This window comes from Cyprinus carpio, chromosome B16 (assembly GCF_018340385.1).
Source record: "Cyprinus carpio isolate SPL01 chromosome B16, ASM1834038v1, whole genome shotgun sequence".
In the NCBI taxonomy this organism is placed as follows: Eukaryota; Metazoa; Chordata; class Actinopteri; order Cypriniformes; family Cyprinidae; genus Cyprinus; species Cyprinus carpio.
The window spans coordinates 18,058,647-18,085,022 of NC_056612.1; the positions used below are offsets into that span (position 1 = coordinate 18,058,647).

Below are 26,376 nucleotides of genomic sequence, written 5' to 3' on the forward strand. Positions count from 1 at the left end.
TCATATCTTCATATGAATAAATGTAAGAAAGATTTTATATTTATTTTTACATACTGTAACTACTGAAATTAGTCTTTTTGCAACAGAAATAATCAACTTTGTGTAACTCACTTCTGGACTCAAACCATATTTTATAATTTTCTAATGAAACTATGTCATATTGCATGTTTTTCCTATAGCAACTGTCATATAGAGTAACAAACCACTTCCTGTCATTTACAACAAGGTCATATTTAATTTCTGGTTTTAAATTACTTCCACTTTAAATTATACTCAGATATTAAATCATTAAATAGTCTTTCAATGAAAAGGCAAAATAAAAACAGACATGTTGCTAAACTACACTGAGTGACAGTTTGATGTTAGAAAAAAAAAAAAAAATAGGGAACTTCTTGAACCAGTGACTTCTCAAATTTAAAGCAAAATGCATAACTCCAGACTACATCCTACAGTTTTCTCAGGGATGAAATCCAAGAATCTGTACTGGATTATTAATGAGTAAATAACTGTTTTAAAACAAGAAAATTATAGGAAGCATCTGATCCTGCTTTGTGATCACTTTAAAGGGATGGTAAAAATTCTGGCATAATTTACTCACCCTTGTGCTGACTTTAAAATAGCAAGTTTAGAATGGCATTAAGATGAGTTAATAAGTAACGACATCATTTTTATTTTGATTTGACTCTTCATAAATCATAATTAGTTTAAAAATATAAATCTTATGGTTAAAAGATTTTTAAAAGCCATAACTTCCACAAAACCAATGACTGCTTCATTAGATTCCTGAAAATGTACTCCATGACACCGAGGATCTTGCAGACAAATTAACAAACTAACATCAATCAATAGAATAAATATTGATGTTTGTTTAACAGCTATGGCCTTATATGTAACACATATTACATGTTCTATATATCTTTCTTAGCATATTACATGTTCTAGCAAGTCGTTAGTCACAAATTGTAGTCTTATGCCACTCATTTATAGTGCCATCCAAGTGACTACTTTACAGTCTTTTGAAACATTCAGAAAGTCAGATTTCTCAATCACAACTAGAGCTTATCAGAAAGAGTTTTTCTCAGAGACATATGGAGATGTTAAAGGTATGGATTTCACTTGCATCACACAAAAGTCAGCAGTTTAGTCTGTACTTCTTGGCATTAATAACACAGACCATGAGCAAGGAATGGGTTTTTATTCAAATCCATCTATTGACTTTTTCATGAAGCTGGATTATGCATCATGTCCTTGTCATCCAGAGATGAACTTGCTGTTATTTGCAGCATATTTTGTGGTTCCTGCTCTGTTCTCCAGTGCAAGTTTTATGACAATGCAACACAAAGTGTCTGCCCTCCATTGTAACATGCATCGCTCCAGCTGTTGTTTGTATAATGCTTCTCTTCTTTGATGGAGAATACTTTGCCTATGCAAGAACCTCCTGGGAAGGACTGGTAGTTCACACTGATATTACTACTTCAACAACATAATGTTAGCCTTTGATCACTTCTGACAACATCACTGAAAAGCGAATAAAAAATTTTTGGCTTTTGAAATGATTTAATTTGATGTGGATGAAGAAGAGATTCATCACATTAATAGTACCAAAGATTTTTTTGTCATATGCTTTAAATGGTATAACACACATTTTCGCTTCAGATTTTGGCTTTTGCCATGCTGGGTCTGAGCTCTGTGCCCCTACTTGATGTATAAAGTGTTGCCACAAGAACCGAAGAACCTCAAGTTTAACAAGTGGAAATTTAGGATTCTGGTCAAAGGTTACTGATCACTCATGAAAGATCTTCATTAATGGAGGATGGAGATCTTGCAAAACACCACTTATTGTTCACAAACGTGTTACAAACATCACAAAAAAGGGGAAACAACAACGTTTGACGCACATTCTCATCCAGCTGTACCAATAAGTGCATTAGTTTCTCAGATGTCTTGACGTACTGTAATAAACAGTGAGAAACCACATCCTGTCATTCAGTGCACTGCGTTATGTACAATAAGATTACTTATTTTTTTTTATCCTTTTGGATTGTATACTGACTTCGAAGTTTGGAAACACCCTTAAAGGTTTCCTCAGTGTTTTAGAAATATACATGAGAAGAGCTGAGGTTTCATACATTTTTTTTTTTCGAAACATTGCTCAATTAATCTGGAAAAGTTTGTGAAACTTTTGATTTAGAAACTATGGCAACTCACTTAACAGCAATCAAATGAAATAATATTTTTTCTGTCTTTTGAGCCTCGAAATAATCATGTCTGTTCTGTTCACAAAATATAATCAGGTCATTTAGAAGCATCTTTATTTTTAAACTTTAAAATATTCCATTTCTTAAATTTTAATTAGTTGTGAGTTCCGTTACAATTACCAGATATACTACATATATACAATATGTATGTAATTTTGAAATATTATATAAGCTCTCCTATACAGTAAATCACAATCCTGTCACCAGCACACCATATGTCCTGGGCATCGGCATATGTTGAGGGCTTTCAAAAGGGCTATTCAGAGGACTGAAGTCCACTTCTCCAATACAGGGCAGATAAGCATGATGCAGAATGTGTAACTGCAGGGTCACCATGATTTTGCCAAGACATGTCCCTGGATGAACATTTTTGATGATCCTGGATCAACATTATTGTCCAAAAATATAGACTTAACCCAATCCCTACCCCTAAACCTAAACCTACCCATAAGTTATTCCTAAATTTTGTGGGAAATGATAGCCGATTAACAAAGGTGTAGAAGCACCTAACCCTGATTGTAAGCCTAAAACAGATATTTCCTGAAAAGTTATATCTCAGTTCTGATTGGATGATTGGAATGTTGTTACAGGATCAGCAAGGATGTTGATCCAGGAACATGTTGTACTTGGTGAAATCACGCTCAGAGACAGCCTGCGCTGAATGCTGTGGGAAAAAAAAATATTTTCAAAACAAACTTTAAGGAAACTGCAGATGATTGCACACATTCAAATTCCTGCTCACTGTTAAAGGACTGATAACGATATATGAAACACACAGTTCAGGGGAGTTAATGTCCTCCAGCAGATTCCTGTTACAGTTGGAGTTTTCAGGGAGAGTCAGACATTTCTCCTTGACTGAAAAGACAACAAGAAAAGCAGTCAAAGCCACATCTGAATGAAGCTAAATCTTCACATTTGATAAATAATTGAATGAATACAGTACAAAGTAAGACCTGGAACTCTTGTTGAGTGAAACAATGCAATCAATCTCTGGAGGTCTAACAAAATATTAAACTAAATGTTTCATTTTCAAGTATGTGACCAAATGCTGGTTCGAAGGTATTGACAAAACATGGGATTTGTGCCATGGGAAGTGTTCTGCATTCAGTGCCTTAAACCATCAGTCCTTAAATACTGTGTTTGCTGCATTTCACAAAGGTGCTCACAGGCATTTTTCTACCTGATTTGTGCACAAAACTTCTGATGACGAGAGGGCTCAATTCATTCAGTTGCCTGGTCAAATCCTCCAGGTCAGAATCCAGTTGCAGGAAATCAAAATAAATGAAACAAGCAACAACATACAAATTATATTAAAGGCACTTTATCAATCCCTCATGTACTGATTCACATTGTTGTACTTCCTGGGTGTGACATTCTTCTTGATTGTATTGCTATTTGAAGGAAATTTTTTACTGTAACCACCAGATGTCCTGCTTCCATATTATGTTTGTCAATATAAAAAGAGCAGTAACCCACTTTAAAGTCTAACTTTAAATAATGCTCATTGCTATTAGACTGTTTATCTTGTTTCACCTCAAGTTTTGGATTGACACTGAATGCTCACTGATTCTGAATTTTCAAATCTGCCGTGGTTATAAAGCAAGAATCTATGAAGTAAATGAATGTACATGCAAAAAGCTTCTCACTTCTTTAATGTGTCGTTTGAGGTTTAGGTTTTCTGACAAAAGAATGTTCAGACTAGGCTAGATGTTTTGTGTCATGTCAGTCACATAGCCAGATGCTCCTGGGTTGCTCTGCTCCATGATGCTCCTCTTGCCATTGTCTTGTCCAGTCTCCTTTTCTAATTCACCACACCACTGTGTGACATGGAACCTCCTAGACAAGAATGCAGTATCAGGATCCATCCTTATTATAATAATCTGCAGGATTATATAAATGTATTTGAATAAAATTTATACAAGTAAGAATAGACAGAAGTAGAACAGAATACAAATTATATACAAATAAGAACCCTCTACACGTCTGAATAGCATTTCAGTTAACATGCATATCATACCTTTGGAATAAACACCATACAAAGAGTGCTACAGCAGCATGTGATGATCACAAGGGTCAAAATGCAGAACTGCACATTTGGCTGATCCTGCCACAGCATGAATGCACATGTACCAATCAATATCACTGGGACTGACACAAACACATTGTATTGGATTCTCCTGCTATCATTTATGGCAGGGATGTTTATGTGGCATGTGGTCCAGGCCAAGAAACAGGTGCTTTGATAATCATCATTTGACAATTATCTGCCATTCCTCTATACTTCTCAAGCTCTGTAAGGCTGGATGGGGTCAGAAGCATATTTTCAGGTTACTCCAGAAATGTTTTACTGGGTTCAAGCTCAGGCTCTTGCTGGGCCACACATGTACATTCACAGAGTTGTCTGTAAGCCACTCTTGTTGTGTGCTTAGGGTCATTGTGCTGTTGAAAGGTGAATCTTCTGCCCTGTCTGAGGTTCTGAATGATCTGGACTGAGTTTTCATTAAGGCTATCTCAATATTTTGGTGCACTGAGTTTTTCTTCTACTCTTACGAGTCTCTGAAAAACAGCCCCACAGCGTGAGGCTGCTACCAGCACACTTTACTTTTGGGATGGTACTCTGCAGGTGATAAGCAGAGCTGGTTTCCTTCAAACATGATGCTTAGAATTGAGGTTCATCAGACCAGAAAATATTGTTTCTAACAGTCTGAGGGACCTTTAGGTGTTTTTTTGCTAATTCCAATTGTGTATTTTCATGTGTCTTCACTGAGGAGAGGATTGAGTTTGGCTACACCGCCATAAAGCCCTGATCAGTGGAGTGTTGCAGTGATGTTTGTCCTTCTGTAGGTTTCTCCTATCTCTATATATGATCATGGAGCTCAACTAGAGTGACCATCAGGTTCTTGGTCACCAGTCTAGACAAGGGGCTTCTCCATTAATTGGTCAGTTTGGCCAGGAGGCCAGCTCTAGGAAGAGCCCTGGTTGTTTCAAACTTCTTCCATTAAGGGTAAAAGAGACTACATGATTCTGTGAACCTTCAATGCTTCAACCTCGATGCAATCCTGTCTCAGAGGTCTACAGACAATTCCTTGGACTTCATGGCTTGGTTTGTGCTCTGACATGCACTGTTCACTGTAGGACCCTATATAGACAGGTGTGTGCCTTTCCAAATCATGTCCAATCAACTGAATTTACCACAGGTGGACACCAGTTAAGTTGTAGAAACATCTCAAGGATGATCAGTGGAAAAAGGATGCAACTGAGCTCAATTTTGAGTGTCATGGCAAAGGCTGTGAATACTTAGGTACATGTGATTTTTTTTTTTTCGTTTTTATTTTTAAGAAATTTGCAAAGATTTCAAACAAACTTCTTTCACATTTTTATCATGGGGTATTGTCTGTAGAATTTTGAGGAAAATAATGAATTTAATTCATTTAGAAATAAGGCTGTAACATAACAAAATGTGGAAAAAGTGAAGCACTGTGAATACTTTCCAGATACACTGTATCATGTTTTTAATCAAATCACAAACCAGGAGTATTCCCTTATAAACATAGAACGCAGCCATCCAGAAACCCATGTATGTGTTCTCACATCGCTCTTTAAAGGGCTGAATAAAAAAATCTTGACCATGAGGATCAGCCTAAAACAAAAAGAGAAAAAGATTGACACAAAATTCAACCCAGACTCACTACAAATGCATGAATCTGCCTATACTTTCAAAAAAACTTCCAAAGAAATATATATATATATATATATATATATATATATATATATTATATATATATATATATATATATATATATATATATATATATATATATACATATACATACATATTTTATTTTTTAAATAAACATCTGGAAACTGCAGTAAAACATTTATCAGTCATTGATAATCTGCCACTGTAATCATAATTACTGTCAACAATAGTTGTTGGTGTTTTACAAAATGCAAAATGAGGCCACTTTTGTTCATACAAATGATGATTATGGGGCAGGTTGTTGATGAATAAAGGCTTATTTTGTTGTGGTTCCTTGCCCTCAATTATCATAGTGCATGATTTGTAAACTAATATATTTTAAAGTTGGCCTCACATGTTGGGCTCCATATGGTACAGTACAAACTTAAAAAAACACTTTAGTGTTCTTGGCTCCATGAGACATTTGGGAAATGCGTTTTTTCTTGTTACTCACATCTATATGATACTCCTTCACTGTTCTCCTCAAAGGATCCAAATTTTGCAGACAAATTAATTAATTAATAAACTTAAATATAATAATTAATAAAAAAAAGTAGTTTTAGTAATTTTGCTGTGTTTTTTTGTTATTTAGAAACCATTTTGGAGTGAGTTAACACAACATGAAAAAAATCATGGTGCCATAAACCTTGCGTTTTCAATCTGTTTACACAAACATTCAGGATTAACGTCTACAGAGATTATTTTCATGTATCATTTATTTTTAGGCTATTAGATGTTTGCATCTTTGTCACAAATAAGGTGTTTTGTCTAAAAAGCAGTCTTGAGTTTTTTTAAAACATTTCTAAATCTCTGCTGATTAACATGAGATACAACGCAGAAGGAAAACAAGTTTAAAAGACACAACAAAAATCAAGTTTGACCGAAGAGGAAGATTAATCTGAAAAAGCAACAGTACAAAGCATAAAAATGCATGAAAATATCTTTATTATGTGTATGAAAATGCTTTTATTGGCAAGTATAAACACTTTAATTTACAAATGCTGAATCATTTATGGAAATAGCAGATCCCCATACAGCAAAGAGAACTTTACAACTGGTGTTGGTAAATATAATTTTTGTGCACATTTGTTAGTTTTTTTCCATGGTTTCCTTGATCCAATCTAGGTAGTTTTGGACTTTAGTATAGTAGCCCTTAAAGCTTTCATGGCCACATCCAGAAGGACCCCATGATACAATGCCTATAAGACGATAGGGCTTGTCTGGAGACCCATAGCCCAGAACAGGAGAAAACAAAGGACCTCCAGCATCTCCTTGACAACTGTCTACTTGGTCTCCTCCAGCACAGATCATGTTATCAGTGACAGGCAAACCCAATGAATCACATTCATTAAGTGGATATATCTGGACAGATGCATGAAGCAGAACTCATACCTCATTTTTACTTCTTCATATCTGCCAAAACCTGAGATTGTGAGCTCTGTCGCAGGTTCATCTGTTTTGTCTGGCAGACACACTGGCCTGATGTTTGAACCTAGGGGCACCCTTTTAGACATTTTGATGAGTGCAATGTCATTATCATAGTTTCTTTGTTTTTCATTCAGACTTACTCTTTTATACTTTGGATGAATGATTATTTTTTCTGACTCTATAGTGACTGGATTTTTGTCCTGACCCTCAACTATTCCACCTAACCAGTTCATGCTGGTTGTTTCAAATCCATCCACTACTTGAGCTGCTGTAAGAGCCCAATAATCACTGATCAGAGATGCACCACCTCTGGGACTTGACCTGTGGAGTAGCTGCCAGGGAATTTGTCCCAGACTGGCTGGCTTCCCACCAAAAACTCTGCCACCAAAAAGGACTTCTGTGTTCATTCCACACTCTGAGAGAAAAATAAAAAAATGCACATTAAATAAATCTACACATTTAATCTTTTTTACAATCATTTTTTCACCAATTTCAGAACCTTGATGCCATTTTTTTCAAACTCTAGATACAAAACTCAAAGCAGTAATTTTTTTGTAACACAGGCTCTCCAACATTCAAAACTTTGCATGTTGTGTTCACATCTTTGGTTTAAAGACCTCATTTATCATGAAATATCATAGGAACATTACTTTAGATCAGCCACACACAAGATGGCCATAGTTTCACTATTTAGCTAGTACAGTTATGAAATACAGTGCAAAATATGTGATGCAGGTTTCATTATGGCTCTACACATTCATGCATCATGTAATAGGGAGAAAAGTCCAGACACTGGAATCATTTTACAAAATTATTGATGAAATAACTCGAAATAATGAAATAAGTTTTCCAAAAAACTTTAGATAAGAAAAATTAGAAAGGAAAACAAGAAAAAAAATTTTTTCTTTCTCCACTTTTTTTCTCCCAAAAACAGGCATCTTGAAATTGATCATACTTGAACATACCCAGTCCGCATACTCAGCTGTATTTTCATAATCCAAACGTGCAATATTGTTCATAATTTTCCATAAAAACTATGCATCAAGATTAATGCAATTAAACTGCATTTTAAGCAGATGTATCAACTGATAGTCAGATCATTGTAATTAAATGCATAGAAGCTCAACTCAGATGTAATGTGTGTTCCATTTTGAAATAGTAATACTTTGATGTTGTGTCATTTTGAACTGATTTTAATTCAATGAACAAATTATCTTAGGTTTATGCGTATTGTATCCAAGCATTTGTAAAAAGTGTAAAGTGTTTTGAAAATGTGCAGTTTTGAAAAATTATATGAAGCTTCCGATATCAGTACAACCCAAATTTTTTAAAAATTTGAATAAAATAAAATTTTTTAAGAATTTCAAATCTCATGAGCCAATATTTTATCCACAACAGAACATAGATGGTCATCTTTGAAGTATTTTTCATTTAATGATGTACCAAATTTTCTCTGGTGCATGCAGTGTAAAATAGTCCAGATGTAAGCTTTATCTGTTTCATCAATGCAGAACCTATCACCTGTAGTGCCTGCAGTTTTTCTTTAGCTCATCTGATCATGGAGGATAAATGACATGAGATGTAAGGGTGGTGTCAAGAGAGAGAAATCTGCATAATTATCTGCATCAGTCACTGTCTTGTTTGTTAAACAGATAAATAATTTTCCCCTGCTGCCTCTTGTGAAATTCTGGACTGGAGGCAGGCCAGTTCAGCACCCGGACTCTTCTACTACGAAGCCATGCAGAATGTGGTTTTGAATTTTCCTGCTGAAATACACAAGGCCTTCCCTGAAATAGATGTTGTCTGGAGGGGAGCATATGTTACTCTGAAACCTTTATATATCTTTCAGCATTCATAGTGCCTTGCAAAACATGCAAGCTGCCCATACCGTATGCACTTATGCACCCCCATACCATCAAAGATGCTGGCTTTTGAACTGAATGCTGATAATACGCTGGAAGGTCTCCCTCCTCTTTAGCCCAGAGGACCTAGCATCCGTGATTTTCAACAAGAATGTCAAATTTGAACTCGTCTGACAATAGAACACTTTTCCACTTTGAAACAACTTTTTTGAGACCTGTAGCAGCCATCAAATTTTAAATAAGCTTATTTAGTGGATAAAAGTGTCAAATTTCTCTATGTTGTATTTTGAATAAAATATTGGCTCATGTGATTTGAAAGTCTTTTAGTTTTCATTTTATTCAAATTTTAAAAATGTCCCTGCATCTCCGAAAAAAAAAAAAAAAAAGTAATATAGTCATTCACATTCAGAGTCATTACCAGGAACACAAGGAGGAATACTGTCATTGTTTTCATCTGCTGTCCATCTCTGGTCTTCTGTACAAGTGTATCTTACTACACAAGAAAAAAAGGGGAAAAAAAGGAGTAGCTGAGTAAAAAAAGTTTAATTGGTTAAAAATCAAATTGAGAAATCACATGAATGAAAATCAGTTTTGTATAGTATCTGACCATTAGGAGTTCCTTCAAATTTGTAGAATGGCTCATTGCAGTAATACTCAATGACTGATCCATTGATAAACCGAACACCTCCATTTAGCAGGGGTTTTGGAGCTCCACAGCCAGTAGATACAAACAAAAAAAAATAAAAAAAAATAAATAAATAAAAATAAGACTGTTACAATAAATCATCACAACACACTGATTTAGTGTCATGTCTGGTGGAATAAATGTATATGCTGTGGTGATGTATGCAGAATCCAAAGAAAACCAACCAGTGTGACATAGCTATGTAAAGTTTGTCCCATCACCTGTGAAACTTTTTTTGTATAACAAAACTTTAACAATTAAAATTTTAGTACACTTTTTGAGGGTTGGTACACTTGATTTAAATGAACTCAGTGAATAAGATTTGTTAATTATCCATTATGAGCGTAAGTATATGCATGCATACTTACATACTGTACATACATACATACATACATTTACCACAAAGATATACATCATAAAATTAATACAATTTTCTTAAACAAATGATTGATTTTTAAAATCAGACTGCATAAAGAAGCAAATTCAAGTTCTGTTCCAGTTTATTTGCTCCATATACACTCACAGGCCACTTTATAAGGTACACCTTGCTAATTCCAGGGTGGACCACATTTTGCCTTCAGAACTGCCATAATCCATTTGTGGCATATATTCAAAAAGGAGCTAGAAATATTCCTCAGATTTTGGTTCATACTGACATGATAGCATCTGTTGCGGGCAGATTTGTCAGCTGCACATCTATGATGCAAATCTCCCAGTCCGCTACTTCACAAAGTTGCCCTTGGATTGAGATCTGGCAACTGTGAAGGTCATTTGAGTATAGTGAATTCATAGACTGTGGTCATAAAGGGATGGACATGGTCAGCAACAACACTCAGGTAGGCTGTGGTGTTTAAAAGAGGCTCAGTTGGCAATAAGGGAGCCAAAATGTGCCATAAAAAATCTCCCATACCATTACACCACCATCACCAGTCTAAAGTGCTGGCAGGATGGACCATGCTTTCATGTTGTTTCAGTCAAAATCTGACCCTAACATTTGAATGTCATGGCAAAAACTGAGACTCATCAGACCTTCTATTGTCCAGTTTTGGTGAGCCCTAAACTCAGTTTTGTGTTCTCAGCAGACAGTTTTTTTGGGGCCATTCTCTGTAAAGCCTACAGATGGTTGCAAGTGAAAATGCCAGTAGACCAGCAGCTTCTGAAATACTTAGACCAGCCTGGCACAAAAACCATAAAACAATCAAAGTCTAATTTTTATGCTTTGGGTCATTTTGACCAGTGAGGAGATTTTTTCAGACTCAAACAATGAGAGGAAAAGGGTTTTGTTCATAACTCACCAATAGCCTGGTAGGATGCAGTGAATCCTATGTGTGATTTTGGGTTTGAATCATCAGTTAGAAAAAAGAGCTGGAGACGGTTACCAGGCACCACGATGGGCTTGTCTCCTGGGTGAAACCTGTCTGTGGATTTCAGACCACAAAACTTCCACAGAACCTTCTTATCAGACACAAGCTGAATGCAAAACAAAATTACATCACATGATTGTGCATGACTGGCCAGCTCAAATGAGCTAAAAGTAAAATAATAATAATATTAAAATATTTATTTTGATTAGATTTTACATTATTTTGAAGTGAGGAAACACTTACAATGAGAGAATCATGTCCACAGTTTGGAGAGGGCTCAATATCCAGGTGACTGAACGTCAGCTGTATCTGATACCCCTCGGGCACATCCAGGTCCCATTGCTCCAGGATATCTCCTGGATATGGTTGAGGGTACTGTGGAGAAGACACCTCCCCAAACATGGTCGGCTCACACTCGCACACATTCATACATGCCCAGAGCAGGCTGAATCAGTGTGTTTTAATAGAACAGAAATACAGACAGAGGTCAAAGTTTAATCCTTAGATAAAAATAATCATGAGGATAAACATGATTTCAGATCTCTCTCTTCCTTCGGCTTGCTCCCTTTTTATCAGGGGTCACCACAGCAGAGTGATCCGCACATAAACATGATTTCAGATGAAATATTAAATCTAAAAAGAACTTACCAAAGTGTTAGAACTTTTCCAGCCATGGCAGACATGCAGATTTCAATAGCTTTTTAACTAAAATTATTAAGAGATTTTCTGTAGGTTTTTTTTCCGTGGCTATACTTGCAATGCCTTCCTCTGACAGAGCAAGAGTCCAAGAGTCATGATAAAAAGACAGATTTGTTTGATTTGGCTGTGCTACAAAAACAATGTCAGCAAATTATATGTGATAGAGAGAGATGTGAACAACTTTTGCCATGGTTCACACTGCTTTTTAGACTGGAGGGAAGATTTTTAAGCAGTACTTTTATCCACCTTATTTTTCAAAACAGAAGTAAGCTATGTCTGTGCATGTGCGAGACTTCCGGTTCATTAGCCGCTCTAGGGAGATAACAAGAAAAATAACAGTAAGTGCAGTAAAAGGTAAAACTGTTTGAAATACAAAACGAGCTGTTTTGTACAGATAAAAATAGCTGGACGAGCATGACACCAGAAGCCTCGCACATTAAATTTACAAATGGCCGCACCCGCTCTTACAGGAAAAATAAGGTGAATAGTGCAGGCCTCTATATATATATAGAAATGGTCAGTGAGAGGTTCATTTATTTATTTATTTATTTATTGTCTTACAGGGGACAATATTTGCATATTGTATACTTAACAGTCATTTATAAGGCTGCAGGAGGTGGTGGTGTGAAAATATTAATTACACACAATATGGATAAGAAAGAGTTTATCTGACATGTATAGTAAATAAGAATTACTTGCTATGATGATGACTGATGATTGCATAGCCAATTACATAACCAGTTGAGACCTCAGGTCATTTATGTTTTTAACCCTTCAGAGGGAGTAATAAAGTTATGAGATAATCCTCTTTGCTTAATTATGAAACATTTATATAAATTGGACAGGACAAACAGGCAAAATAGGCTTATTTTAATCTAAATCTTTTTTACCATTACACACATAATTGAAACTGATCTTAGATACCACTTGAAATTAATTAATAATCTCTCGTGTTGCACATCGGATGTTAATTATTTGCCATTGTTTCTTCAATCCAGCCCAGGTAATTCTGCACTTTAGTGTAGTAACCTTTAGAAACATGGCCACATCTTGCAGGACCCCATGACACAATGCCCCTCACCTCGTAGGGCTGCTCTTTCGTTCCATATCCCAACATGGGGAAGAATAGAGGGCCCCCACTATCACCTTGACAACTGTCAACACGCTTAACCTCATCTCCAGCACAGAACATGTTTTCAGAGACAAAATAATCCTCGAAAACACACTGTTCAGAAGGATATTCTTGAATATGCCCATAACGTAAAATTTCACTTGTTGAGCCCTGCTCAAACCCTCCAAAGCCTGATACTGTACCCATCTTGCCCTCCATTACAGGACCACTTATTATGTTTGGCAGACACACTGGCCTAATGTTTGGACCGAGTTGCACTCTAGCAGACATTTTGATCAGTGCGATGTCATTATTAAAGTTTTTTCGATCACCACCCACAGGAACCCTCTGATAACTTGGGTGAATTATAATCTTGTTGGCCTCCATAGTGACTGGGTTTCTGTCCTGACTATTGACTATTCCTCCAAGCCAAGTCATGTTGGTGTTTTCAAGTCCATCTACCACATGAGCAGCTGTAAGGGCCCAGTAATCACTGATCAGAGATGCACCACCTCTGCGAAGTTGCTTGTGAAAGAGCTGCCAGGGAATCTGTCCTGATCTGGCCGGTTTCCCACCAAAGACTCTGCCACCAAAAGATACCTCTGTATTCATTCCACACACTATAAAATTTAAAAAAAGAAAGATATATAAACATATGTGAAATGTAAAATAAACTTAAATAACAACAGTACTGTCTGTTGACAAGCCACAATTATTACCAGGATAACAAATAGGAATAAGATCATTGTTGCTGACGTCTGTCCATTTTCGGTCTACTGCACACTTGTATGTTGCTACAAAAATGAAAGAAAGAAAGCAAGGAAATGAGGTCATGATTCATCAATCACAAAGAATAAAGGTGGCTTTGATGTGGTGTCTGACCTTTAGAAGTATCTTTAAATCTGTAGTATGGCTCATTGCAGTGATACTCTATGACCGAAAGATATTCATTGTTTTCTCCGCTGATAAGCTCAAAGTCTCCATTCATCAGCGGTTTTGGAGCTCCACAGTCAATAACTGTAATGTGGACAATACATAGGAATGAAATAATGAATGGATGCAATGTAACCAAATGCAAAATCAGGTGTATGTATTTACTCACTCTTGCACTCCGGCAGTGTCAAATGCCATTGTCCATTACTCTGACATATGGACTTATAACTTGAAATCTCTTTCTCACCCTTAAAGAAGGCAAAGGAAAATGCTTCATTAAGTCCACCATATTCTCTAAAGGAAGCCCTGTGTATAATCACTAATGCACTCTTAGGCCATTCACACAAAATGCATTTTTGTATTAATTTTGGATAGATGTGTTTAACCGTTGCACTCACATATTGTTTTTTTTTTTTGTTTTGTTTTTTTTGCAACAACAGTGTTCAAAAAATGTGGTGTTCAAGTTAAAAAAGTTCAACTTTTAAAACCATTTTTTTCCCACACTGCCCTGTGTGCCCTGTGTGTCATGTTGAACCACAAAACCCCTTACGGTTCTTCAGCATTCAGAAATTCAGCATTATTGTAAACCTCACCATCATAATCTTGTATCCTGGCTTACAGCGCACATGAATGTAGTCTCTGTACAAGTACTGGGCAAATTTCGGAGTGACTGTTCCATTGCCAATGGTGCCTGGATGTGGACACTGTACCCCTTTTAAAAAGATGTGAGAAAATTGGAATAATGAAGATTAGCACTACAGATATTTGAGGATTTATAATATTACTGTTCTTATATCTACTGTCCATTTTTATATATATATATATATATATATATATATATATATATATATATATATATATATATATATATATATATATAAATATATATGTTTTTTTTTCTTTCTCACTCTGTGTTGTGTAACTTAAGCTCCACCCCTGGCTCTGTCCGTATCCATCGGTGTGATACTCCAGCTGGACAAAGTGAGTGCCCGTGTTCAGGACTCCGGGGCTTTTTACTCCACAGTACTTTCGGGGCTCTTTTCCTTGGACAGACACCTGAGAAATAATGAAAAGCATCACAGAAATAAACCTAAAAATTAATCCATTTGAAGATACAGTGCCCTCCACTAGAATTGGCATCTTTGGTAAATATGAGTAAAGGGGTTTTTGAAAATAAATCTGCATTGTTTATCTTTTTGAACTTTAATTTAAAAAGTGTACAAAATTCTAACCTTTCATTGAAGTAAACCCTGTTGAAAAAATCCGGCATATGCTGGTTAGGTATGTTTTGAAGCATGGATGCTGGTTTGAGCTGGTTTAAGCTGGTCCTTAGCTGGTCATGAGCTGGTTTAAGATGGTCATGTGATGGTCCTAAGCTGGTCCTGAGCATGAGCTAGTTGTTTAGGACCAGCACATGACCAGCTAAGGACCACCTTAAACCAGCTCAAACCAGCAGCCATCCTTCAAAACATACCTAACCAGCATATGCTGTTGTTGTTGTTGTTGTTTTTTTCAACAGGTAAACAACTGAAAGTGGGGGAAACTCACAATATGAAATAAATGTGTTTCCCCAATGCATGTTGGCCACAATTATTGGCACCCCTAGAAATTCTTATGAGTAAAATATCTCTGAAGTATATTCCCATTCATCTTTTAGCACACCAGGGGGACTAGGAGCATGAAATTGTCCAGCCATGACTTCCTGTTCCACATAAAAAGTACCCCATGCTCACAGTTAAATATACTGCTCTATCTTTAATGTTATGGGCCTATTTTTCTGCCGGAGGTCCTAGACATCTTGTTCAGATACATGGCATCATGGATTTTAGCAAATACAAACAGATAAAAATTCTAAACCTGACTGCCTCTGTTAGAAATCTTATAATGGGCAGTGGTTGGATCTTCCAACAGAACAATGATCCAAAACAAACATCAAAATCAACACAAAAATTGTGTCACTGAGCACAAAATGAAGCTTCTTTCATTGCTGTCTCAGTTCCCTCAACTGAACCCTACAGAGTGGAGTGAACTGAAGAGAAGAAGAACCAAGAGAAAAACATTTATTTCATAATGTGAGTTTCCCCCACTTTCAATTGTTTTACTTCAATGATGGGTTAGAATTTTGTGAATTTTTTTAATTAAAGAGCAAAAGGATAAACAATGCAGGTGTATTTTCACAGCTATTTTTGCTCATATTTACCAAGGGTGCCAATATTAGCGGAGGGCACTATAGATAGACATTTAAAGCAAAGCATACTTGCAGCCAATGAAAGAGGCAGGACTCTCCTTGACTGTAGACCTGGTCTACGTGGAAGTTCTGGCTGAAGTTGAGAGTAATCATAAAGCCTGGCTGCACAGAGATGGTGTAGATGCAGTCCAGATCAAGCGGGGACGTGTCTGGGAAACCAGGACTCGAGATGGTCCCTTCTAATTCACTGCGCACCCCACCTCCACACTCCACTAACACAGGAAGGAAACACACACCACTTGCTACAGGTTATTATTCTTTTCAGCTGTATGTAAACTATGATAGTATACTATGATAGTTTTTGCTTACATTTTGTTGATATTTTGAATTAGCTTTTATTTTTAAATTCATTTTATATACAAAACCGATTCCAAAAAAGTTGGGACACTGTACAAATTGTGAGTAAAAAAAGGAATGGAATCATTTACAAATCTCATAAACTTATATTTTATTCACAATAGAATATAGATAACATATCAAATGTTGAAAGTGAGAAATTTTTAAATGTCATGCCAAATATTGGCTCATTTTGGATTTCATGAGAGCTACACATTCCAAAAAAGTTGGGACAGGTAGCAATAAGAGGCTGGAAAATTTGAATGTACATATAAGGAACAGCTGGAGGACCAATTTGCAACTTATTAGGTCAATTGGCAACATGACTGGGTATAAAAAGAGCCTCTCAGAGTGGCAGTGTCTCTCAGAAGTCAAGATGGGCAGAGGATCACCAATTCCCCCAATGCTGTGGCGAAAAAAGTGGAGCAATATCAGAAAGGAGTTTCTCAGAGAAAAATTGCAAAGAGTTTGAAGTTATCATCATCTACAGTGCATAATATCATCCAAAGATTCAGAGAATCTGGAACAATCATCCTGAAAACCATACTGGATGCCCATGATCTTTGGGCCCTTAGACGGCACTGCATCACATACAGGAATGCTACTGTAATGGAAATCACAACATGGGCTTAGGAATAGGTCAAAAAAGAAGCCATATTCTCTGGGCCAAGGCTCATTTAAAATGGACTGTGGCAAAGTGGAAAACTGATCTGTGGTCAGACAAATCAAAATTGGAAGTTCTTTTTGGAAAACTGGGACGCCATGTCATCCGGACTAAAGAGGACAAGGACGACCCAAGTTGTTATCAGCGCTCAGTTCAGAAGCCTGCATCTCTGATGGTATGGGGTTCTATGAGTGTGTGTGGCATGGGCAGCTTACACATCTGGAAAGGCACCATCAATGCTGAAAGGTATTTCCAAGATCTAGAACAACATATGCTCCCATCCAGACGTCATCTCTTTCAGGGAAGACCTTGCATTTTCCAACATGACAATGCCAGACCACATACTGCATCAATTACAACATCATGGCATCGTAGAAGAAGGATCCGGGTACTGAAATGGCCAGCCTGCAGTCCAGATCTTTCACCCATAGAAAACATTTGGCGCATCATTTTCTCAGTTTAAACATTTGATATGTCATCTATGTTGTATTCTGAGTAAAATATTGAAATTTGAAACTTCCACATCATTGCATTCTGTTTATATTCACAATTTGTACAGTGTCCCAACTTTTTTGGAATCGGGTTTGTATGATCAACATAAACTGTGTGCTGTAAATATAAAGATCACAGCGCCTGTGTTTTTATTAATGAACACACTCACAGACGCAGGTGCGTTGGTCAGGCCGTAATGTGTAACCATGGTAACAGGCACACAGGTAGGAGCCGAGGGTGTTGAGGCATATCTGTGAGCATGGCGGACCATTTTCCACACTGGAAGAGGAACACTCATCTATGTCTAAGGGAACAGATATAGGAGCATTAAATGATGTTTAATTAAATAACATCATGCGACACAATTTACAGTACTGTTGTTCCGATATTCAGCATATTGCTTTTATACAACAGTTAAATAAACAAGAAATAGAAGTGTGTCTAGTTTTGTTATGTCAAAACCAACAAATAATTGATTCTGAGTCACAGAGCAACACACCATAGTGGAATCAGTGTTTTTTAATAAAATGGTTGAGCGAACGATACAATGACTCGTTTATAACGACAGTCACTTGTCTGCACCAACTATGGTGTATTGATGTATACCATAGATAGTATCAGTTTCCATTCAAAGTTGTGAATTTGTCTTATAGAACCTTGGAAGATTGAACAAACAATTGTGAATAAAGCACATTTTCCATCTCACGTGTCCAAAAGAAGAAAACGGTTGCTTCCTGTGAAATTGCCACGAAATATGTACAATGAAAGTAGAAGTTGCTGCAACTGGTAAAGCCACTGTGTTTCTTTTTTCCTACATAATAAATTAGTAGCGCCTCAGATGTGATGTTTGGGAATGCAGTTTATTCAGTTTTGTGCACATCTTCTTATAGGATTAAAAAAAAAGAGATCATAAGTGCGTGCCTTAGCATTTCTGTTCAGTGTTTTTTCCCCTCTGAATCCCAAAACTTTACGGAAAAACAGCTACAATCACTGAAAAATCCCCACTTTTAATACACAAACAGGCCTGTACGGAATGCACAAACACAGGCAAGTGGAGTGATACACTACACTCTCAGAACACCACTCAAAGCCAGTCAAATTCTAGAACTGCTGTGTAAAAGAGATCTGTTTTACATCCTTATAGAATATTAGGAGAAGTAAAAATGTTATAACAGTGTTTTGTTTGTAATATGCTTCAAACATGACTCACCAACAGCCTGGAAGAATGCAGTGAATCCCAAGTGTGACTCGTGATTTGAGTCATCCGTTAGAAAAACCAGCTGCAGGCGGTTACCAGGAGCCAAGATGGGCTTGTCACCTGGGTGAAACTTGTCTGTGGAATTTTGGCCACAAAACTTCCCCAGAACCTTCTTATCAGACACAACCTGCACGTAAAAAACCGTGCAACACCGTGTGCTGTATTACAAAAAACACAGGCCTTGCTAAATAAATGTCTTATAAAGACAAATGATAGTAGTCACAATGACATTTTAAACCTAATTTGTATGTAGTGCATGAAGTATGACATTTTGCCATTATTTCCCTACAAAACACAATATACAACACAGTACGAGGCATGGATTGTGCAACTCAAATGAGGTCACAGAACTCAAGCATTGTGTATGAAGACATCCACATGATAAGTTCTAAGATGAAGCATCACTAACAGTGACAGAATCGTAGTAACAGTCTGGAGAGGACTCAATGTCCAGGTGATTGAACGTCAGCTGGAGCTGGTAGCCTTGCGGCACCTCCAGGTCCCATTGTTTCTGGATATTTGCTGGATATGGTTGAGGGTACTGTGGAGAAGACACCTCGCCAAACATGGCAGGCTCACACTCGCACACATTCACACATGCCCCCAGCAGGCTGAATCAGTGTTTCAGTAGAAAACAGAAAAATATATATTTTTTAAATAATCAATCGTGTTGCAGGAATAACTTAGTTAATTTGCTAAATACATGTTATAAGATTGTTACAAAGAGTTGACATCCACCAATGACTGTTATTAAAGCAATCACACAATTTAAAATCTATTTTGTAATATATGTAAATTTGAAAATTATATCTAAAAACAACTTACCAGATTATTAGATGTACTCTGTCCATAACAAACATGCAGATGTCAGTAACCGATTGACTAAACTGTGAATGCAGTCATGAGGTTTTCTTTTGATAAAGAGTATGTGGTTAACAATCACATATGAGAGAACAAGAGTCTAAAAGTCATCAAAAAAGGTAAACTTGTTTGATTTGGCTATGGCAGAAGAAAGAGAGAGAGAGAGATGTGACTACTTTTCCCGTAAACCATGCGTTTTGAACCTGTTTACTCAAACAGTAAGGGTTAAAGTCTACAGAGATCATTTTCATGCATCTTTTCTTTACAGATTATTAGATGTTTCCAGTCTTGTGAGATACAAAGAAGGTATTTCTAAAGCAGTTTTCAGATAATAAGTCATAATTTATAAATCTTCGCTGTTTGAGATTGGATGCAACAGAAAAGTCACAACAAATGTCAGGTTTGTTTGATTTGGCTGAAGAGGAATACTAATCTGGAACACCAATCTGGCACCACTGCGATGCATGAAAAACATAGAGAAAAAAAAAAAAAAAAAAAAAGAGAGAGAGAGAGATGGCTGGCTGGCCAGCCTATGAGCACTTGCTGGATTTGTTATAAGGTGAGAGAAGACCCAATAGCGAAATGACAGTCAATAAGCTCTTTAATAAAAAGTCAATAAGGCAGCCACCATTAGGGTGAATAAACAAATCTTCTTGAAAAAAATAAAATCCCAACAGAAACAGCCAAAACCTCAGGCCAGTAATCAGCAACGGAAAAAATCCTCTTGTATTCGAGCTTAGGCAGAGTTCATTGAGGAAGCTCGGGCACAGACGGTGGCTAGCCTCTGGTCACACAGGAGCGTATACAGATGAAGCTCAGCGGGGTACTGCAGTAGCTCTATCAAGCACAGCACTGATACAGAGCAGACATAGGTTAGAGCAAAAGGAAAACAATACTAGCAGCTAGATGAAACCATGACAAAACAGAACAGGACTTAATAGCGAGGAAGTGCAACAACACATCTCTATCAGTGGTTAACGAACAATCTGACAAAGAGACAGGAGGAAGAGAGAGGAGAAGTAGCAAACGTAATCAGAGGGAAAAGGGGACAGGTGTTAAGTACTTAGAGTAAAGCAGGAGCAGATAGGGGACAGCTGGGAAAAGGAGAGTGAGTGATTGAGTGTGCTAAAATCAGGTGAGTGTCAGTGCGTGTGTAATAAGGCCAGTGGCCAGAAGAGAGCGGAAAGGATAGAAAGAGCCAGGCTCATGACAGGATTACCTATGAAATTAGTGTAATGGTATACTAACATTGACAAAAAAAGGCCTTTCCAGAACATTTTTTATAAAATAGGAAAAGAGCAGGTCAGATGGGTTTTTGAAAATTCTCTCTTTTGCAGTTTATAACGTAGCTATCCTTAAATGAAAACAATCTGAAAAGTTGTTAATCAAAAAAGTGCATGATAAATAAAGATATTGTCTCTCAAAAGAGAGAGTCGGTTCTGAATCGCCGTAACGAGTCGTTATATTTTCGACTCTTTTGCCTGTTACCAGTGTACGTCACTGGGTACACATTTGCATAATCCCTGCCTGCCCGCGAAATACGAACAGAGTCTGATCTGCCCACAAACACTTTTGCTATTAGTGCGTTTTACATCATGTTGAGAAGACGCGGTGTTCAAAGATACCACAGAAATACAATTCGAGCCTTTTGTTGTGTGCTTGTCATTTTATCAAGAACTGCTTCTCTAATCTGGGCTTTTATCTTCGTTGGCTTCTAATCTTCTTAATTTGGACTAACAAGCTCTCTGAACCACGACCTGTAAGTAGTACGATTGATACGTTAGGTGTACATTTTCAATTGAGTGCTCAAAATATAATTTTTTTGTGCCAATATGTAATGTATACCTAGTGCAGCTTTAGGTTTCCAGGTAAAGCACGATATTACTGTCTTACTGAATTAGTTCTAAAAATTCGCAGTGAACCTAAGAATATGTCGATTATTGTAGACTGACGTTGTTCTAATTACTTTGTTTAATAATAAAGAATGTAGTGTAGCACACAGACTTTATAATAATTGTGAAACTGCTGTTTATTGTGCTGCACTGGTAGTTACAGGGTTAATGCGGGAGAGATGAGTGATTTCGGCTGGTGCTCCTGTAATACAACTGTTCTGCGTTCTGATTAAAAGTTAAGACCAAGCGTCTTTTTGTCTTTTGTCTGTCATTCTTTCAAATTACAGTAGACATATTTTGGTTTACAAACTGTATTGTTTCATCAGTTAGTCATGTTAGAACTCGGCTAACGTATCCACCTAGTGTTCACAGCTTTAGCAGCTAAACTTTAGCTGTGGGCACGATTCGCTTGCATAAGTGTTTTTTGTATTTTAGGTCATTATTAGAACGGATTGACTATATTATTGTTTTATATGTAAAGGTGCTTTGTCAATGGTAGCGCTGGCTAACTGGCTCAAGTGACTCATCTCTGTGCCAGTCACAACAGTTTTGGCCAGCTGACCAATCAGAGCAGAGTAGGCTTGAGGAAGGGAGGGGCTTGCTCCGAACTTGCTTGAAACTAATCATTTCCTAATCATTAGCAAATGACACTAATATTAAATGTATATTCTGAGAAAATTACAATGTTTTTCTGACCTTAGATGCATTTAAACCTGATGTAGGGGACTCCAATACAATATTGGGGCACTTTAAAATACCATCTGACCTGCTCTTTAAAGCTTTTATGGCCACATCCAGGAGGACCCCATGATACAATGCCTGTAAGACGATAGGGCTTGTCTGGAGACCCATAGCCCAAAACAGGAGAAAACAAAGGACCTCCACTGTCACCCTGACAGCTGTCTACTTGGTCTCCTCCAGCACAGATCATGTTATCAGTGACAGGCAAACCCAATGAATCACATTCATTAAGTGGAAATATCTGGACAGATGCATGAAGCAGATTTTTACTCATTTTTACTCCTTTATATCCTTCAGATTGTGAGCTCTGTCACAGGTTCATCTGTTTTGTCAGGCAGACACACTGGCCTGATGTTTGGACCTAGAGGCACCCTTTTAGACATTTTGATGAGTGCAATGTCATTATCATAGTTTGTTTGTTTTTCATTCAGACTTACTCTTTTATACTTGGGATGAATGATTATTTTTTCTGACTCTATAGTGACTGTTTTTTGTCCTGACCATGAATTATTCCACCTAACCAGTTCATGGTGGTTGTTTCAAATCCATCCACTACGTGAGCTGCTGTAAGAGCCCAATAATCACTGATCAGAGATGCACCACCTCTGGGATTTGACCTGTGGAGTAGCTGCCAGGGAAATTTGTCCCAGACTGGCTGGCTTCCACCAAAAACTCCACCCACCAAAAAGGACTTCTGTGTTCATTCCACACTCTGAGAGAAAATAAAAAAAATGCACATTAAATAATCAACACATTTAATCTAGGTTTTTTTTTTACAATCATTTTGTTACCAATTGCATAACCTTGATGCCATTTTTCCAAACTAGATACAAAACTCAAAGCAGTAATTTTTTTTGTGACACAGGCTCTCCAGCAACTTTGCACGTTGTGTTCATATCTTTGTTTTAAAGACCTCAAGAGATGGCTGGCTGGCAGCCTATGAGCACTTGCTGGATTTGTTATAAGGTGAGAGAAGACCCAATAGCGAAATGACAGTCAATAAGCTCTTTAATGAAAAGTCAATGAGGCAGCCACCAGTAGGATGAATAAACAAATCTTCTTGAAAAAAATAAATCACAACAGAAACAGCCAAAACCTCAGGCCAGTAATCGGCAACGGAAAAAATCCTCTTGTATTCGAGCTTAGGCAGAGTTCATTGAGGAAGCTCGGGCACAGACGGTGGCTAGCCTCTGGTCACACAGGAGCGGATACAGATGAAGCAGAGCGGGGAACTGCAGTAGCTCTATCAAGCGCAGCACTGATACAGAGCAGACATTGGTTAGAGCAAAAGCAAAACAATACTAGCAGCTAGATGAAACCATGACAAAACAGAACAGGACTTAATAGCGAGGAAGTGCAACAAGACATCTCTATCAGTGGTTAACAAACAATCTGACAAAGAGACAGGAGGAAGAGAGAGGAGAAGTAGCAAACGTAATCAGAGGGAAAAAGGGGACAGGTGTTAAGTACTTAGAGTAAAAGCAGGAGCAGATAGGGGACAGCTGGGAAAAGGAGAGTGAGTGATTGAGTGTGCTAAAATCAGGCGAGTGTCAGTGCGTGTGTAATAAGGCCAGTGGCCAGAAGAGAGCGGAAAGGATAGAAAGAGCCAGGCTCATGACAGGATTACCTATGAAATTAGTGTAATGGTATACTAACATTGGACAAAAAAGGCCTTTCCAGAACATTTTTTATAAAATAGGAAAAGAGCAGGTCAGATGGGTTTTTGAAAATTCTCTCTTTTGCAGTTTATAACGTAGCTATCCTTAAATGAAAACAATCTGAAAAGTTGTTAATCAAAAAAGTGCATGATAAATAAAGATATTGTCTCTCAAAAGAGAGAAGTCGGTTCTGAATCGCCGTAACGAGTCGTTATATTTTCGACTCTTTTGCCTGTTACCAGTGTACGTCACTGGGCACACATTTGCATAATCCCCGCCTGCCCGCGAAATATGAACAGAGTCTGATCTGCCCACAAACACTTTTGCTATAAGTGCGTTTACATCATGTTGAGAAGACGCGGTGTTCAAGGATACCACAGAAATACAATTCGAGCCTTTTGTTGTGTGCTTGTCATTTTATCAAGAACTGCTTCTCTAATCTGGGCTTTTATCTTCGTTGGCTTCTAATCTTCTTAATTTGGACTAACAAGCTCTCTGAACCACGACCTGTAAGCAGTACGATTGATACGTTAGGTGTACATTTTCAATTGAGTGCTCAAAATATAATTTTTTTTGTGCCAATATGTGATGTATACCTAGTGCAGCTTTAGGTTTCCAGGTAAAGCACGATATTACTGTCTTACTGAATTAGTTCTAAAAATTCGCAGTGAACCTAAGAATATGTCGATTATTGTAGACTGACGTTGTTTCTAATTACTTTGTTTAATAATAAAGAATGTAGTGTAGCACACAGACTTTATAATAATTGTGAAACTGCTGTTTATTGTGCTGCACTGGTAGTTACAGGGTTAATGCGGGAGAGATGAGTGATTTCGGCTGGTGCTCCTGTGATACAACTGTTCTGCGTTCTGATTAAAAGTTAAGACCAAGCGTCTTTTGTCTTTTGTCTGTCATTCTTCAAATTACAGTAGACATATTTTGGTTTACAAACTGTATTGTTTCATCAGTTAGTCATGTTAGAACTCGGCTAACGTATCCACCTAGTGTTCACAGTTTAGCAGCTAAACTTTAGCTGTGGGCACGATTCGCTTGCATAAGTGTTTTTGTATTTTAGGTCATTATTAGAACGGATTGACTATATTATTGTTTTATGTAAAGGTGCTTTGTCAATGGTAGCGCTGGCTAACTGGCTCAAGGACTCATCTCTGTGCCAGTCACAACAGGTTTGGCCAGCTGACCAATCAGAGCAGAGTAGGCTTGAGGAAGGGAGGGGCTTGCTCCGAACTTGCTTGAAACTAATCATTTCCTAATCATTGGCAAATGACTCTAATATTAAATGTATATTCTGAGAAAATTTACAATGTTTTCTGACCTTAGATGCATTTAAACCTGATGTAGGGGACTCCAATACAATATTGGGGCACTTTAAAATACCATCTGACCTGCTCTTTAAAGCTTTTATGGCCACATCCAGGAGGACCCCATGATACAATGCCTGTAAGACGATAGGGCTTGTCTGGAGACCCATAGCCCAAAAACAGGAGAAAACAAAAGGACCTCCACTGTCACCCTGACAGCTGTCTACTTGGTCTCCTCCAGCACAGATCATGTTATCAGTGACAGGCAAAACCCAATGAATCACATTCATTAAGTGGAAATATCTGGACAGATGCATGAAGCAGATTTTTACTCATTTTTACTCCTTTATATCCTTCAGATTGTGAGCTCTGTCACAGGTTCATCTGTTTTGTCAGGCAGACACACTGGCCTGATGTTTGGACCTAGAGGCACCCTTTTAGACATTTTGATGAGTGCAATGTCATTATCATAGTTTGTTTGTTTTTCATTCAGACTTACTCTTTTATACTTGGGATGAAATGATTATTTTTTCTGACTCTATAGTGACTGTTTTTTGTCCTGACCATGAATTATTCCACCTAACCAGTTCATGGTGGTTGTTTCAAATCCATCCACTACGTGAGCTGCTGTAAGAGCCCAATAATCACTGATCAGAGATGCACCACCTCTGGGATTTGACCTGTGGAGTAGCTGCCAGGGAATTTGTCCCAGACTGGCTGGCTTCCCACCAAAAACTCCACCACCAAAAAGGACTTCTGTGTTCATTCCACACTCTGAGAGAAAAATAAAAAAAATGCACATTAAATAAATCAACACATTTAATCTAG

The 26,376-nt window shown here is 37.4% G+C and overlaps 3 protein-coding genes across 3 annotated transcripts; all 3 read right to left on the reverse strand.

The window, feature by feature from the left end:
• Window positions 1-6,919: 6,919 nt before the first annotated feature.
• LOC109069611 (complement C1s subcomponent-like) lies at window positions 6,920-12,431 on the reverse strand. Its single transcript, XM_042741242.1, is given in 7 exon segments — window positions 6,920-7,383; window positions 7,386-7,840; window positions 9,706-9,780; window positions 9,895-10,005; window positions 11,268-11,442; window positions 11,580-11,781; window positions 11,985-12,431. Coding segments are annotated over 7 exon segments (1,350 nt in total). The 5' UTR covers window positions 12,020-12,431; the 3' UTR covers window positions 6,920-7,086.
• A 132-nt stretch (window positions 12,432-12,563) lies between these two features.
• Window positions 12,564-20,060, reverse strand: LOC109046276 (complement C1r-A subcomponent-like). Its single transcript, XM_042741239.1, has 11 exons — window positions 19,903-20,060; window positions 19,487-19,688; window positions 19,030-19,204; window positions 17,989-18,123; window positions 16,337-16,539; window positions 14,988-15,135; window positions 14,673-14,791; window positions 14,249-14,327; window positions 14,029-14,163; window positions 13,866-13,940; window positions 12,564-13,766 (listed from the first exon to the last, which is right to left on the reverse strand). Exons 1-11 carry the CDS (start codon window positions 19,935-19,937, stop codon window positions 13,003-13,005), a joined length of 2,070 nt encoding a protein of 689 aa, XP_042597173.1. The 5' UTR covers window positions 19,938-20,060; the 3' UTR covers window positions 12,564-13,002.
• Window positions 20,061-20,778: 718 nt separating this feature from the next.
• LOC109046275 (vitamin K-dependent protein C-like) lies at window positions 20,779-26,065 on the reverse strand (the record flags this gene model as incomplete). Its single annotated transcript, XM_042740283.1, has 4 exons — window positions 20,779-20,790; window positions 22,597-22,862; window positions 23,189-23,283; window positions 25,908-26,065. Coding segments are annotated over 4 exons (531 nt in total), but the record flags the coding sequence as incomplete, so codon positions are not given.
• Window positions 26,066-26,376: the final 311 nt, after the last annotated feature.

Bases quoted from the DNA above. Each gene is read 5' to 3' on its own strand.
- LOC109046276 (XM_042741239.1), bottom strand. From the start codon at position 19,937: ATGTTTGTTATGGACAGAGTACATCTAATAATCTG. The intron at 19,205-19,486 runs GTTAGTGATGCT...TTTTACGTGCAG, and splicing joins GTTACTACGATTCTGTCACT to GTTGTGTCTGATAAGAAGGT. The intron at 16,540-17,988 runs GTGAGTGTGTTC...TTCCTGTGTTAG, and splicing joins TGACCAACGCACCTGCGTCT to TGGAGTGTGGAGGTGGGGTG.